Raw genomic sequence first — 18,281 nt, forward strand, 5'->3', positions numbered from 1 at the left:
AGGACTTAATTAAGCTCTTAACATCCATAAATCAGGACAAGCACTAGATTGCATCAAGGGCAGCCCTGTACCCTAGTTCAACCACATGGGGAAATGGAGTTCTCTAAAAATGACTGACATATGTGAAGGACTGTGTAAACGTGTAGTATCAAAAAACGATCTGATCACGAATGCCACGGTGTCCCTAAAGTTTATTTGAAAACTAGTAGTATATTTCCGTGAGAGTTTTTTTTAAATCACAAACAAGAGTACTTGAACAATTTTGATAAGAAATTCTTTAAGCAGGTAAGAAAGCCACAAAATAACATATTTAAAAGTTCCTAATATAAGACATGTGGGGGGAATTCCCTGGTGGTCCAGTGGTTAAGACTCTGCGCTTCCACTACAGGGGGCATGGAACTATCCATGGCATGGTCAGGGAACTAAGATCCCGCATGCCGTACGGCGCAGTCAAAAAAATTTTTTTAAGTTTTTAAAAAAAATTTTAAAAGACCTATGGATTGTCAATAAATATCATTTCCCATATCCCTATAATGGACACACAATTTAAAGGTTGGCATACTCCTGGATCAATTTTGTTTTCATTCCAACGGAATCTGAAAATTTTGGCAATGAATGAATAAAATACATTGTGAGGAAGTAATTAAAATAAAAATATATTCTTGTCCATGTTGGTAGATGTTCTTACATTTATTTCAGTTATTGATTCTGTCACAAATGCATCTCAATACCATGCGTAAATATCAAGCAACAGCACTTTAGTAATGCTCTGTATTTCCTGTATACCATATCATACACATCTCATTGGAAAATCCTAAAAAAAGGTAGATCTTTTGCTACTTTCATTTGTGAAACGTATCCCTCTTTTAATTGAAAATAAAATAGGTAAAAAAAAAGTTGTTAAAAGGGGACATCTTATGCAAACTATTATATGCAGGATGGGTAAACAACTAGGTCTTACTGTACAGCACAGGGAACCAAAAACAATCTCCTCGGATAAACCATAATGGAAAAGAATATGAAAAAGAATATATATATGTATAACTGAATCACTTTGCTGTATAGCAGAAACACAACACTGTAAATCAACTATATTTCAATAAAATTTTAAAAAATAAAAAATACAAAAATTAAAATTAAAAAAGTGAACATCTTACATGAATCCATCATAAGTGAAAGACTAAACATTAACCTAGAGTAATGTGATATAAATTGAACCAATGATATGAAAACTCCTTAGAACATGTCATTTGAGGGGAACTATTCAAGTGAAGTGACAAGAGCACGTGAAGACTCAGGGAAATCATCAATAAGAGAGACATTTGTTTGTATATTTGTACTTTCAAGATTATAAAGTAACTGAGTTGACCTGTCAGGTAAATGTAAATAACTAATGTACAACTAAGGACACAGAGCCTTAAAAATGTCATATTACTTGACCAAATTTGCACATCTTTAAACTTAGGTTTGTTAGATTCCACAGTTGTTACCAGCTTCGTACCCTTCATGATCACTTAGGGTGGTGTAGCTTTAATACACATGTGACTCCCTAACAGATAAAAGAACAGTTAAAAACCTGCACTGAATTGAGCCTATAACCACACATCAATCATCTCAATTAAACAAAACTCTCAAATAAGTACCAGGCATGTAAAGTACAACATGATTAACGTAATTAACACTGCTGTATGTTATATATGAAAATTGTTAAGAGTGAATTCTAAGACTTTTCATCATAAGGAAAAATCTTTTTCTTTTATTTTATATCTGTATGAGACAATGGATGTTCACTAAACTTATTGTGATCATTATTTCATGATGTATGCAAGTCAAATCATTGTGCTGCACACCTTAAACTTATACAGGGCTGTATGTCAATTATATCTCAATAAAACTGGAAGAAGGGAAAAAAAGAAATTCTTTAAGCCGACATCAGCGTCAGAATATGTTAGCACTGTGAATCCACAGCCCAGGCCATCGGCATTTAGTTCAGCACTTTTAGACGTACACAGTAGTCTTCCCAGCTTCAACGGCTTCCCTCTGAAGCCATCCCTCTCTCCCTTTTTCACACTCAGACATCTCTTCTATATCACGTTAAGATCAAATGACTGTATTATATAGGCAACTGTTTCCAACCTCCTAGGCCAGACCAATGTGAGCCATCGTGCCCCCTGACACCCCGCCCACTTTCTGTGTCAAGTTCTCCCCCACCCACCCTGCAGAGCATAGCCCCTCTGCGCTCTCTCAACACTGGTTTCTGCTTCCTACTTGTCTTCCTTATCAGCCCCTTTTAAACCAGTTTCTGAATCTTCCCTCAGGTTTGCAGCACAGCAAACACTGACCAGGGCCTGGAAACAGGGCTTTCTGTTAGATTCTATGGAAAGGAGCATCTTAGATAACCTTCAAAGAAACCTAACCACACCTGCATGACAGGGCTCAGGATACACCACCCCAAACAGGGCACCTGGGCAGACTGAATGTCTTCTGAAAAGCTGAAGGAGCTGGGAAACGGCAGGTGCTGGCAGGGCTCTGTCATTCCCCCCACCCCCCTCTCCTCAGAGCAGGTCATGAGACCCTCATGTGAGAGGTGCCCTCCCTGTACCTGGAGGAAAGGAGCATCCTTATCTCTGCAGGTGACAGGAATCTGAACAGACAGGCCTTCCTAAGTTTCCCCAGTTTATTACTCTCAGCTCACACCCTTCTGTCCTGTCACGTTTTCCCAGGACCCTCTACTCTGCATCAAATCTACTGTTAAAAACACTTAGGTTTAACAGTTTCTTCGGGTCTTCATTTCCTCATGAAGGTTCCTGGATCACATAAAACTCTTATGAAATACATCTGTATGCTTTTCTCTTATTAATCTGTCTTTTGTCCTACAGCCCAACCAAGAACGTAGAAGCGTAGAAGGAAAAGATTTCTTCTTCCTTCCCTACCTGCAGTAAGGCTACAGAGAATCTACTAATATTATCAGTATATTATTAGAGAATTCCCAAGTGAGGAAAATCTAGCTCTAGCCAATACTCTGCTAAATTCTGAACTGAGGAAAATAATGGTAGGTAAGTATGGCAAAGCTAATTTATTTATTTACTTATTTATTTATATGCCTTTAATTAATTTATTTTTATATTATATTTTTATTATGTGTATTCTTATTTATTTGTATTTAATTTATTTTTATTGTATTTTTATTATATATATGTATTTATTTATTTATATGTATTTAACCTTAGATAAATATATTAATCTCATCTATTAATATGAGTGAACTTCCTACTACCAACACGAATGGAGAAACTGAATTGTGCCATGGAAAGAACACGCAGAGGCCTCAAAAGGATGATCAAAACGTGGTCCTGACGATACTCCTATTTGACTTGGGGCCTCAGTTTCTGTCCCTGTAGCGCAATAGGTATCTTCAGCTTTAAAAGAAGGAAGTCATCATAGATTTATTTTTCTTCCAGACTAACTTTTATCTCACTCCCAACAAAGCAACACTTTTTACTTTCCCATCACAGTAGTCATAGTTCTGTATTATAAACTAGGGAGGGAAAGTTTCATCTGGTTTCAGATTCACACATGAAGCAAAAAATTCCTCAGGGATCTGAGGGAAACAGTGTATCAGGCACTGTGCTGGGGCTGAGAGGCCCTGTTTAGTGAGACAAATACAGGGCAGCCCTCATGCGGCTTGGAGTCCAGTATAAACAACAAGCCAAGTCTTCTGCTTAAATTCACCCACTACAGAACGCGTGTGCTGAGGTGAAGCCCTATATAACATGACTTAGGAGATGTCAGCACTGCGGATCAAAGTGTAATTCTTTCTTTGAAAAATGCCTTAGTCAGTGCCCTTCTCTGATTAAACTGTCACCTTCAGGAATGCTGCTTGGCTTTTTCATATACTTTTATCTATATCTCTAAACTCTTGCAAAGTATATTGATTAGATAAGAATGCAAATAAAAATTTATGGCTGAACCATCGTGGCAAAGACTTGAAGTAATGCTGGGAGAGATGAGAACTGAGAAAAGCAGCAACGTACCTCAGCATAGTGCTTTACCCCTACTTCTGTGTCTTCATTTCTTGATCATTCTTTAGCCCTGTGACTCTACTGAGGCAAAATGGGGCAGGATGACAGAGTTTTTCTGTGGCCCCAGAAGGACCAAGGACTGACCCTCAGCTCTGCCACATTCCAGCCCCTTCACGCTGGGCAGGTAACGGTGTTCCCTGAGCTTCCCAAATGTCACTGGTTAAACAAGGATTCAACCAGACAACACACGCTATGCATCCCGTCCAGGACGTGCACAGCCTAAACATTTAAAATGGCAGTGTTGGGAGCACAAGTAATAATAATAACAATAAGGAAATCAAGAAGAAGAAAAATTATAATGGACCACAAGATGGAACTAAAGTTATCTGATGAAATTAGTCAAATTTTGGTGTTCTTAATTTGAAAAGGTAATTCACTACTATATCAAAAAACACTAAAATCACTTGTAACTACTTAAATGACTCCCTCCGGGAAAAAAAGTTTGTCTTCTTGTCATAAAATAAATTTAAGTTCAAAATATATTTTACTATTAACTCATCCTCCATTCTCTGTAAATAAACCCCTGCTTTGTAGTCTTCAAAAATGCTCATGTTTTAAAAGTCTGTAAAAGGGCTGTGAAACTGTTCCCAGTTAAAGCAGAATAAAGAGACATGACAACTAAATACAACGCTGACCATGACCTGGACGTTGCCCTGGGGAAATGGTGTAAAGGACCAACCACAAAACTGGGGTAAAGAAAACAGACTGTAAAGCAGCGTAGCTTTATGAAGTGGGTAAATGTGTGGTTATGAAAAAACATCCCTACTCTTGGGAAATGCTGAAGTATTGAGGGGGAAAGGGCCATGGGGTATAGAACTTACCCCCACATAGTTCAGATAAAAAAGTACACACACACACACACACACACACACACACACACACACACACACCGTTTCGGGGTCATGATACAGAAAACAGGGTAAATGTCAACAAGAGTCAATCTGGGTAAAGAGCATACCAGGGCAGGGTTCCTTGTACTATTTTTACTTTTGCAACTTGTTAAAGCATACAATTATTTCCAACAATTTAAAAATATAAAAATAAATCTCTGGTCTATCTCTGTTAATTAGTATTTCGCACATCTTGCCCTCTAAACCAGGGGTCCCCAACGGGTACCGGTCTGCGGGCTGTTAGGAACCAGGCCACAAAGCAGGAGGTGAGCTGCGGGCGAGGGAGCGAAGCTTCATCTGCAACTCCCCATCGCTCTCCATCACTCACATTACTGCCTGAACCATCCCCCCTCCACCCCGACCATGGAAAACCTGTCTTCCGTGAAACCAGACCCTGGTGCCAGAAAGGTGGGGGACCACTGCTCTAAACAAATGATACGATTATATCATCTTGGTCTTGGAAAGCATCTTTGACACCACCTAGTCCACCCTCCAACCAATGCATGAACCATTTCTGTTCCATCTCTGATAGACTCTAACTACATCTCCACAGGATTTTGGTGGAAATTTCCTAACGGCTGGGGAGTGCCTGTCCCATGAAGCCATGGTTGACTTCACACCAGGCAGTTTTAATAGTTCATATGTAATAGGATGATCGTGGCCCCAAAGATATCAAGTCCTAATCCCTGGAAACTGAATGTTGTCTTATTTGGAAAAGAGTCTTTGCAGATGTGTTAAGAATTTTGTAATGGGAAGATTATCCTGGATTATCCCAGTGAGCCTGAAATCCAATCCCAAGCATCCTTATAAAAGAGAGGCACTGGAGGGTTTCCTTGGTGGTGTAGTGGTTAAGAATCTGCCTGCCAATGCAAGGGACACGGGTTCGAGCCCTGGTCCGGGAAGAAGCCACATGCCGCAGAGCAACTAAGTCCATGTGCCACAACTACCGAGCCTGAGCTCTAGAGCCCGCGTGCCACAACTACTGAGCCCATGTGCCACAACTACTGAACCCATGCGCCTAGAGCCCGTGCTCCGCAACAAGAGAAGCCACGACAATGAGAAGCCCACGCACCGCAACGAAGAGTAGCCCCCGCTCGCCACAACTAGAGAAAGCCTGCGCAGCAACAAAGACCCCATGCAGTCAAAAATAAGATAAAATAAAATAAAATAAATAAATAAATAATTTTTTTTAAAATAAAAATAAAAAAAGAGAGAGGTACTGGGAACGTGACACACATAGACCAGGAGGAGGCGCTGTGATCGCGGAGGCAGACTAGAATGGTGTGGCCACAAGTCAGGGAATGCTGGAGCCACCAGACCCTGAAAGAAGCAAGGATGGAATTCTCCCCGAGAGCCTCTGGGGGGAGCATGGCTTTTCTAACACCTTGATTTCAGCCCAGAAAAAATGATTTCAGACTTCTACCCTCCAGAACTGTGAAAGCATAGGCTTCATTGCTCTAAGTCACCGAGTGTGTGTAATTTGTTACAGCAGCCATCAGAAACTAATAATATACCCTTAGATCAAAAAACACTTAACTGAATGCCTATTACTGGGCACTGCGGATGTTTAGAGAGAGGTTTTATACTGAATTTAAATCTTCAAACTTGAAAGTATTCATCAATCTTTGTATCAAATAAACCCCAAACTGCACTCTTTCTTATATGACTACCCTGTCAATATCTGAAAACACATTTCTCTGTAATCCTCTCTTCTCAAAGCCACCTTCCCCACTTGTCTCTGTCATCCCTCATCCGAGAGATGGTTTCCAGACGCTCACCATCATGGTTGCTTCCTGTGGTCACTTTCCTTTTGACTGTCCGTTAAAACGCACTGTCATGACCTGAACAAAACACGCTGGATGTGGGCTGACCAGAGCGTATTCAGCTCTGCTAAGACGGCCTGAGACTGCATGCAGGTGCATCACTGCTGTCCATCTGCAGCCAGCAGGACCCCCAGCTCTGACTGCATGAATCGCTGCCCCACCAGACCTTCTGCGTCCTACAGGGAAATTTTTCAATCTTTGAGCAGAACTTTACATTTTCCACCGTTAAGTTCTGTCTTTTTGATGAGACTATAGAGGTCCACCTTTCTTGATCTATTTATTACACTAAGTATCCCTCCAACCTATAATCTGATCAGCAGGCAGTCTCCAACTCCATCTGAGTACCTGCTACAAAACAAAGGAAAGAACAAAGAGAGAGGCCCCTGTAGTCCCCTCCCTGTAGGTTCCCTCATTCAGCAAACACAGTCAGTGCCGTCATAGAATTCACAATATAGTTACTTCTAGTTCCTTAATGCCTATGTGTGAAATCCACAGTTCTTCCTAAAATGCCAGTTACGTTACGTTGCTTTTGTCCTCAAAAACTTCCAATGACATCCTTGGCTAACCCATCACAACTGCTTCTTACCTGGCTTCACCATTTCTTTCTTTTTTTTTTTTTTAATTTTTACTGAAATATAGTCGACTGACAATGTTGTGTTAGTTTCAGGTGTGGCTTCACCATTTCTATCCAACCTGGTCTCCTTCCAGCAAACCCTAGTGGTCCAGTACATCAGGCGCACGGCACACGGCCCCAGCCCATCCCCTCCTCTGCACCCAGCTTAAGCCAACGTCCCTACCCTGTCACAGTCCCTGACTACTCAGGGCTGCCCAAGTCTCCTGGCTCTGACCTCATAAAACCCTTACTGTCTCCTACTCATTCTGGCACTTCATCCTATGCTGCTTGGCATAACTGGTAATGGTTTTACACAAATTTATTTAATGTCTCCAACAAAACAGGAAGCTGCATGAAAACAGTACTTTCTAAACTGTATTTCAGATACAGCCCTGCTTATACCAAAGCTCAACACAGCCCTGCTGAAAGTGAACTGAGTGTTATTCTGGACCTTTTTTTATTGATGAGGAATTTTATCACAAAGAAATTGTTATTCTTCATGATGAGAAGATATTCAGAGTTTCTCAATCCCAAGCTACTAGTCACCTACATACTAGCAGGTGACTTCACACTCCTCTATGTTATCTCTTACAATCTTGAAGTTGTTAAGATTACCAAGTCAACTATTTTTTCACATTTACAAAAACCTGATTTGCTTCTAAATTCTACACTTTGAGCCTTTAACCAGACATTTCCTCCAAAAGCTTTCAACCCTTCCTCTACTACGTACACTATCTCTTACACCACAACAGATATAACTTAAACGTCACGTCATAAGCTCAGCTTTCCCCTTTAGCTTTGATGACTAAATTCATCCTTAAAAATTTAGTGCAGTAGAGAGAGAACAAGATCCAGAGTCAGCCAGACTGGGGTGTCATCCTCCCTTCCTCCTCAGGTGGAGGAAAGGTGTACTCTCTCTTAGCCTTATTTTCCATACACATCCTGAGAATTATTAGCTATATGACCTGGGGAAATTATGGAACCTCTCTGGGCATCAGTTTCATCATCTGTAACGTGGGGATTAAGAACAGTCAGGATCCAGATGAATAGATAAAGAAGATGTGGTACATATATACAAGGGAATACTACTCAGCTATAGAAAAATAATGAAATAATACCATTTGCAGCTACATGGATGGACCTAGAGATGATCATACTAAGTGACGTAAATCAGACAAAGACAAATATCATATGATATCACTTTATGTGGAATCTCAAATATGACACAAATAAATTTATTTATGAAACAGAAACAGACTCACGGTTGCCAAGAGGGAGAGGAGTGGGAGAGGGATGGAGTGGGAGGTTGGGGTTATCATATGCAAACTAGTATATATAGAATGGATAAACAACAAGGTCCTACTGTATAGCACAGGGAACTATATTCAATATCCTGTGATAAACCTTAATGGAAAAGAATATGAAAAGAATGTATGGTTGTGTGTGTGTGTGTGTGTGTATATATATATATATATATATATATATAAAACTGAATCACTTTGCTGTACAGCAAAAATTACCATAACATTATAAATGAACTATACTTCAATTAAATAAATTAAAAAAAAAAATAGTCAGGTCCTGTCCATAAGAACTGTTGTGAGAAATACATTAAGACATGAAAGTGACAGCCTGGCATGTGGTTTGCTCTCAAATAATATTAGCAGCTATTAGTAGTAGTAGTAATAGTATTAATATTGTAAATATCAATTACTAAATTAATTATTATTAATTTATTAATTATTAATTAATAAACATAGCATACAGTAGAGGTGCAATAGCTACTACTATTTTTTAAACATTATCAGAATATTTGTTGGTTATATCAAATGAAACTGATGATTCATTACAATATTTATCATTTTATCTATGACAGGTGCTCTCATAGTGTGGCCCCAGCTAAGCAGCATCAGCTTTTTGTTAGAAACTCAACTTCCTGGAACTTATTAGAATGGGAAATTTTCAGGCCCCACCCCAGATCCAGTGAATATGAAGCCTTGGGCTGGGGCCCAACCATCTATTTTAACAAGCCCTCCAAGTGGCTCTGATGCAGCTAAAGTTTAAGAATCACGTGTATAAGTCTAAGGTCTTGAAAAAATACCTTATTTGCCAATTTTAAGAACCACAACCTGCATTATACTTTCAGAAAAGGTATTTTCCATTAGCCCTGTATAAAGTCGATGCTTCAAAATTTTTGCTCTCTCATCTGTGCCCACAGATGGTAAAATTACTCAAGAAGTATGCAATGGTCGAGAACACAGAGCAAATAGAGATTTCTTCCTATTCCCTAAAAGTTATCACTGTGTTCTCAGCTTGGGGATTTACATTTCCTCCCAGCCACCAAATCACAAAACAAAGAATAGTGTGATTGATTCAGCAGGGCCATGAAGTCATTGCCTTGACAATGTGTGCAAAGGATGTCTATGCTGTAAGTAAATCAAGCTTTCCAAAGACAAGATGGAACAGAGGTAAAAGTGTAATCATCAGTTGGGTATCTCCCAGGTGGTAACCAAGCAGGTTACTAAGAGGGTGTGGTTCAGTATGGAATCCAGGGCCTCTTCCTCTCCAAATGCATTTATGTATCAATAAAGTAAAACTCAGACCAAACATCCAATTACACAATGTTAATTAATACATTTACAGTACAGCTAACCAGTGCTGAAGAATATATTTCCACCATAAACGGTTAGTTAGATGGATCCAACACAAGTAAAGCACATTATATGAATTCTCCAGACTGCAATCTTGCAAAAATTTTTCATCCCCTTAAATTATTCCTCTTCAGTGCAGCCTCTCATTCACGGCTCAAGTTCTAATTCTGGGCCCAGGCAAACAATGAGTTAAAAAGGAATCTTCTGATCTTTAAAGTGCTTCAGAAAATAAAGGGCTTCCTTTCTTCTTGTTTCCTCAGAGCAAGGCAAAAGCTACATCATTGGTACTTAGATCTGGGTGCCATCTCTTATATATACTCATAAATTTCTAGACAGCAAGAGAGAACTGCATGTGATCAGGAATAACAAAAATTAAATAGTGACCTAAGACCCTCTAGTTTATAAAGTGCCATGGGTAGAATGGGCATAAATAAATACTGTAAATAATAGAAGAAGGCCAACAATTTTATATTTTAGAACAACTCTCTGGGTAAAATTCAGCTAACTGAAGTCACAGGTATTTTCAATAACAACCAGCTCAAGTTTTAGTACTATAATTTAAATTATGCTAAAGAATAATACATAATCGTTTCTGACAACCATAGTTTACCTAGAGATCATAATTTGCAAGGTAAACAATCCAATATATTCAGCATGTGAAGAATCTTGTAGAGGCAGCAGATGTGAATGTGTTAACTGGGCTTCATCCTTAAATATATTTTGCAGAATGATGAATCAAAAGGAAAACATTCTTGCCCGAACAATCAGTTTAAATAAGGACAGGCTTAGTCATACAACTGAAATACCAGAGCACTAAAATTTAGATACATCTGGAAAAAAGCCAAAGACGTCTGCTCACCAACAAATATGAGTTTTAATTAAGCAAACTGTTTAAACAAATGTAATTTTAGCTCTGATAAATATGTCTATATTAATTTTTTTCTGGAGAAAAAGCTATATTAAAAAATCCGAACCAAGTATTTTAAGGAAACAGTGTTTACACATATGGATATAATAGTAACTTAAGCAATCATCTAAAAGCTCCACGATGTTTACTTTTCTCAGTCACATAAACTTTTAAAAATTGACCTTGCTAGAAGTATCCCCTGGGCACTGGGTATACGCTAGTTTACTGCTAACTTCCTAACTTCCTAACTCATGGGGATTAACTAGCAAATATCTGAAAGTATAAGGTAGAGAAAAGTAAACAGTCTAACAGCCAAGGGGAACCCGCTGGCATCTGCAAAACATCCCAGTGCACCAAGGAGTCCAAGGCTGACCTGGGCCCCCAGCCAAGTCCTGCTCTCGCTATGTGGCTTCTGATGCAGCTAGACCAGGAGGGGCTGTGGCGGGTGCCCCTTCTCTTAAATCAGGGAAGCAAACTGGACAATTCAAAAGCTATCCTCCAAGCACGAATCCAAGTGAAGGTACAACCGAGGACCAGGAGTGTGCTGAGTCTTCACAGACACCCTTTCTGCGAGGGGAGTGTATGGGAGAAGAGGAAAACAGGCCTTTGGGCCCCCAGGATCAACCCACAGACCACAAGGGAGGGGTGTGTAGAGAGGGTGTGGCTCAAGTGACCCAGCAGGACTCCAAGGCAAGACGGCCAATCTATCTCCCCCATAGATTCTGACCCCCAAACCCTAGCTTTTTCTAAAACAGGTGTACTAAGAGGGAAAGTACTTGAGGTAAAGAAGAGATTTGGATAAGGCAGGTAGCAGGGCATGAGAGGCACCCCACCCCTGCTTTACTATTTGGTTTGCAGCCATCCATATCAGCCCACTCTTCCACCAGCTCTCACTGACTGAGTGCTGACAGTCTGCCAAGCACCATACTTTATGCTTAGATGGACGATCTCATCAAATCCTCACACTAATCCACTATTTACAGATGAGGGCGAAGAAGGTTACGGTCACACCAATAGTAAAGTGCGGAGCTGTCTACCTTCTGTCTTTGCCTTACATGTCACAGACTGACAACCTTGTAGGAGAGTCTTCTTTCAAAGACAAAATATACTATTTATCAAATGAAAAGGAAAATCCAGTGAAGAAGGTCTGTTCTGGAACTAAGCTCTCAATTACCTCACTGCCCAAAGGAGCAGACCTACTAACAACAGATCTGCCTGGAGCCACAACTTGGGTAAAATAATTACATAATATTAAACCACAATAAACACATAAAATAATCACTTAGAAAGGGCAAAATTTTTAAGAATTATTTCAAAAGATTAGGACCACACTCTGGCCTGTGTCAGCAGCCCAGGCAGCTAATAAGCCCAGGGCAGAGTCTCCAGAACTTGGTCCCAGCATACAACTCCCAGGCTATGGGGGGCAGCCCAGGGCACAAGGTAGGCATCCTTCCCCTCTTTTCCCCCTTTAACCTCCACCTCCACCCCTTCTTCTCTCTTTTCTCTTCTAACCCCCTTTCCCCCTCCCCTCCCCATTGTTTAAGGGGAAGGTCTACAGTTAAAATGACAAAACAGAGTGAGTACACACATAAAATTGCTCAAATATTATCTAAATGATTTTATTCCCACTTTTTTTCTCTCTTTACCCATCAATTATTCCTTCATTTTGCTAACTCGTTCCTCATGGTCACCCTTTCCCTTAACATTTATATAACATAATCTAATTTTATGAAAAACACTTCAAATAACATACTTTCATTCGTTGCAAGGGAATAAGGTAAGTCAAGAAAGGTAAGGGATCTGCTTCTCTCCTGTCCCTGTTTCTCCCTGAATATGTTCAATATTTCAAGGGAAGAATATAAGAAGATCAATACAGAAGAAAGATTTCTTTCTAATATAGAGATTTTTAATCTAAAATCCATTTACTTACTTTATATTTCCTACTAATTGGGTTACAACCAAATGGCCCCCAACAGCAACAGTATCCAACATTCCTCTCATCATCACGTGGGTGAAACATGGAAAAGATGACACGAAATGTGGCCTTTCTCTGGTCAACTCACAACACAAACCTGAACAGCCTGGTGCCCCAAAACGTTTAGGGATATCTGATGATTTTTCTTCACTTGAGGGTAATGCTCTAGTTTCCAGACATAAAAGAATAAATGTTAAAAAACAAAAACAGGGCTTCCCTGGTGGCGCAGTGGTTGAGAATCTGCCTGCCAATGCAGGGGACACGGGTTCGAGCCCTGGTCTGGGAAGATCCCACATGCCGCGGAGCAACTGGGCCCGTGAGCCACAATTACTGAGCCTGCGCGTCTGGAGCCTGTGCTCCGCAACAAGAGAGGCCGCGATGGTGAGAGGCCCACGCACCGCGATGAAGAGTGGCCCCCACTTGCCACAACTGGAGAAAGCCCTCGCACAGAAACGAAGACCCAACACAGTCATAAATAAATTAAAAAAAAAAAAAAAAATTAAAAAAAAAAAACAAAAACAAAAAAACCTATGTTCTCACATATGTGAGTTTTGGGTCAGAAATTTCAGTGCACAATTTTTCAATAAGAGTGAATTTTAAATTTTGCCCTACTTCAAGAAACAAATAAGCTAATTTGATTATAAGCCTAATTACTTAGACTGGCATCTATCTAATGGCTGTTGTGCATAAAATACTTATTTTCCTAATTCTTACTGGGTTGCAGCAGAAGTAAGCCTTAAATCTTCTAGATGTGTCATTTTATCAAAAAAAGAGGTCACATACTCCAAGTAAATCAGGATTTGAACCCTTGCTGTCTGACTGTGCCGGCTTTGCGGGCCTAACCACTAAATTAAACCACCTTGGAGGGTTGTTGGAGGATTAAGTGATTTAAAACTTGCCATGGGCGTTACACATGGTGAGAACACTCTTGCCAGGCCCCATGATGCGCCCTAGGAGTGGATAATGCAGACTTGTCCTCAAAAAGCTCAACTAGTGTTTTGAATTTTGAGTAAAGGCAGTTTCCTTACATGCATTCATCCAATTTACAAGCTGCTCGTAAGGTGAGTGGCCCAGCCCAACACGCCCAGTACCCAGTAGGTCCCCAAGGAACACCCATCTCGTGCCAGTGCTGCATTCCCACAGGAGTCATCCTCATGGGTTTCTACCCTCCACTGCCAACACTGTGACTTACACTCCCGAAAACACGGGGAAGCCCTCTGTGTCCCCGACGTGCCACCCCCAGATGGCCACAGCCACATAGACTGCCAGGCCAGGAGCCACCAAAGGGGCATCTCTTCATCCAAAACCTCGCTCCCCCTGGACTCACCTCAGAGATGGGGAAGTCCTGTCAGAGCCTTCACCTCCAATGTTCCACAATGCATCCCTCACATCAGCCCACCTCTGCCCTAGCCTGTGTCAGAGCCTTCACCTCCAACGTTCCACAATGCAACCCTCACATCAGCCCACCTCTGCCCTAGCCTGTGTCAGAGACTTCAGCTCCAACGTTCCACAGTGCAACCCTCACATCAGCCCACCTCTGCCCTAGCCTGTGTCAGAGACTTCAGCTCCAACGTTCCACAGTGCAACCCTCACATCAGCCCACCTCTGCCCTAGCCTGTGTCAGAGACTTCAGCTCCAACGTTCCACAATGCAACCCTCACATCAGCCCACCTCTGCCCTAGCCTGTGTCAGAGCCTTCACCTCCAACGTTCCACAATGCAACCCTCACATCAGCCCACCTCTGCCCTAGCCTGTAGCAGAGTCCTGCTCACACTGTGTGCATGGGACACAAAGGATGACACAGAAGACTGGGGGAGGGCAGGTAAACTGCTGGTGTGATACCTTCCTCAGAATTCACAAGACACTGCCTCACGAGAGCATCATAAAGCAGAGGGTCTCCACCTTTTATCTCCAGCCGACACATCAGAGGATTAGTAACAGAAATCCCAGTAGTAACGGAAATCCTTACAGAAGTGAGTCTCAGTTGGGGGGTGGATGACATGGCCCCCCAGAAGGACGTAACAGAATTGGGGAAAGGATTCTGTCCATGGGTGATGAGAGAGAGGGGACTAAATCTTCTCTCAGGTAATCTGACATGCTCCCTGAAATAAGAATCGCTTTTAGAGAAGGTTATTAAATGCTATTACAGTACTGGCACCATCCCCCTAGGCTACATGATGGTTTGAATAGGATCTGTAGGATAGCTTAGGAATATAACCACATTAACATAATGTTTCTATGTGAAAAAACTCTTTCCAAGTCCCAAACAACAGATTTAAAATATTACCTTCTCTCTGACTTCAGGATTGTCCATAAAAGGGGAAAAAAGTGACTAAGAGTTAATTGTGAAATCCCATGGGCTCTTTAGCTGAGATTTATGGAGTTATTGGGTCCCACCGATCCAATAATTCTACTGGAATTGGGACCCAATAACTCCATGAAATTGTATGCAAACGTTGTGCACATGTGTATTTTTTGGAAGAGCTTACATCAGATTCTCAAAGTGACCCATGGCACACAAATAAATATTAATTTAAGAGCCACAACTATTAACTGCTTCACAGAGAAACATTCACATAAGCACCAATCTCTGGGTCACACTAAATACAAGAGATAAACTGATTTGTCTAGACTTCTGTCTATAATCCATCCTTTTTATCTTTTTTTTAAAGATTTTTTTTTTGATGTGGACCATTTTTAAAGTCTTTTATTGAATTTGTTACAATATTGCTTCTGTTTCATGTTTTGGTTTTTTGGCCGCAAGGCATGTGGGGTCTTAGCTCCCTGACCAGGAATCGAACCCGCCACCCCCTGCAATGGAAGGCGAAGTCTCAACCACTGGATCACCAGGGTAGTCCCACTTTTTTTTTTTTTTTTTTAATAAACCATCCTTAGTCCCACCTAACTCTCTGCCATCTGCATAAATCTGATGCCAGAACTTGCTTGGAATCTTGAGAGGAAAAAACATTACTGAGAATTGCAGTTTTTTGATGCCCTAACATGTAAATATTTACATATTTCTTAACCTGCTGAGATTTTTTAGAGTCCAATAATAAGAGGTTTTACTCATGTCACAGAAGACACTGCAATCACTAGGCACTCATCTACCACCCCCATCATGACCCACAGGCCATATACCAAATAATAACAGATGCCTGAAATGCATGTGAAATGCTCTAGAACTGAAACGTCCCACTTGATACTGAAAAGCTGTGCTTCACAGCCATACAATCAAGTACTGCACAATAAATTAAAACCTGCAAAACAATTCCAAGATGCAAAAGAAATATACACTGACCTTCATGAGATGCTGATTTATCCATTTTGTGAATGTTTTCTTCTGAACTTTGTCCCGTTCATCTGGAAGGGGGAAAAAAAGATATAAAAGGTTGGTAAAAATCTATGAATAGGAGACCTTCATTATCACTATGCAAATAAAGAAGAGTAAGGTGTTCAAAAAGTACTGTTTGGTGCACTTGAATTTTCTTGGTAAGTTTTGGCACCTTGAGACTACCTGTGAGAAAGATTGGCCTCTTCCCAGTGTGGCGTTTGCCAGCACTGCACTCCACACGCTCTGCTGCATCATCCCCACCGCCGCCACCACCAGGAAGTCCTCTCACCTCCACCGCCACCACCAGCCTCCACTGAGCCCCTGCATGAACTTCCCAAAGCACCTGACCACAGACTACAGCCCAGCTGGTCTTCACGGCCACAAGAGGGAAAGGAGGCAATGTCACTCCCATCTCACATAAGAGGAAACCAGGATGTCGAGAGGTCAAAGGACTTGTCGACGATTATTCAGAAAAAGGCTTAAAGCTGTGATAAAAGGCAGGACTGAATTCAGATCCTCTGGCTGGAAGCGGACACTGGTTTAATCACGAACCATGCTGCTTCTCTCCTAGATTCCCCGTGTTGAACGATCTGGTAACAACAAAACGCCCCACTAGATCCTTGCCATAGAGAGTGATACTGTCCTGGTTACTAGACACGGTGCAGAGAAGGGTGAGCGGAGGTCTTATGATGTAGGAGGAAGAGCACTGGAACGTTCCGGTTCATCAAGTTATTATTTCAAAGACAATCCTAATCTCCAACATCTAGAGAGGATGCTGGAAGCCACACCCCCTCCCCGTCCTGCTCCCAGGCAGCAAACCCCACTCTCCTGTGTCCTCCTCCCTCTTCTCTACATCTGGGGCCAGCTCTTCTTTCTCCCCGTGGTCCTCTTTCTTTTCCCACCCCTGGCCAACATCTCCATCCTTTCCCTGGGGGCAAACAGGCCTCGCTCTCTTCATCTCTTTCTCTTCTCATTCTTCATCCCTGAGCCACATAAACTACTTTAAATGGAATGAAAGTTTCTTTGAAAATGCTATGATCCAGCAATCCCACTCCTGGGCATATGTCCGAAGAAAAGCATAATTCGAAAAGACACATGCACCCCAATGTTCATTGCAGCACTATTTACAATAGCCAAGACATGTAAACAACCTAAATGTCCATCAACAGAAGAATGCATAAAGAAAACATGGTACATATATACAATGCAGTACTACTCGGCCATAAAAAAGAATGAAATAATGCCACTTGCAGCAACAGGGATGGACCTAGAGATTATCATACTAAGTGAAGTAAGTCAGACAGAGAAAGACAAATATCATATGATATCACTCTTATGTGGAATCTAATTTTTTTAAATATACAAATGAACTTATTTACAAAATAGAAACAGACTTACAGATCTTGAAAACAAACTTATGGTTACCAAAGGGGAAACATGGGTTGGGGGGTGATAAATCAGGAGCTTGGGATTAACACACACACACTACTATATATAAGACATATAACCAGCAAGGACCTACTGTATAGCAAAGGCAACTCTACTCAATATTCTGTAATAACCTATGTGGGAAAAAATGTGAGAAAAAATGAATATATGTATATGTATAACTGAATCACTTTGCTGTACACCTGAAACTAACACAATATTGTAAATCAACTATGCTCCAATAAAATTTTTTAAAAAGAAGAAAAAAAGAAAATGCTTGTCCTATTCATGAAAAGTATTTACATGCTTTACACTAATTTAAACATAAACAAAAATACTTAAATATGTCAACTGGGAAAAATATCTGTAAAATGAGACACAGGTTACTAATATTAATACAAAAAAAATAAAAAAGAATAAGATGAACATCCATGTATAACTGGGCAAAAGCAGACAATGAACATGATTAAAAATTTATGAAATGAAATTAATTTTAAAAATGAAAAAAAGTAAATGCCCACAGGTACTCAACCTCACTAACAAATAATAATATAGAATAAAAATAAGCTTTTTCACCTATC

At 40.7% G+C, this 18,281-nt stretch overlaps 1 protein-coding gene across 19 annotated transcripts in view; it reads right to left on the bottom strand.

The window, feature by feature from the left end:
* DST (dystonin) overlaps window positions 1-18,281 on the bottom strand; it is a 488,177-nt gene that overhangs the window by 258,068 nt on the left and 211,828 nt on the right. For all 19 annotated transcript variants that reach the window (XM_082414288.1, XM_082414278.1, XM_082414289.1 and 16 more), the window contains one exon: window positions 16,240-16,301. In XM_082414288.1, the coding sequence (XP_082270414.1) occupies window positions 16,240-16,301 (62 nt within the window). The remainder of the gene's footprint in view (window positions 1-16,239; window positions 16,302-18,281) is intronic.

Source organism: Balaenoptera physalus (assembly GCF_965194825.1).
Source record: "Balaenoptera physalus genome assembly, chromosome: 11".
In the NCBI taxonomy this organism is placed as follows: Eukaryota; Metazoa; Chordata; class Mammalia; order Artiodactyla; family Balaenopteridae; genus Balaenoptera; species Balaenoptera physalus.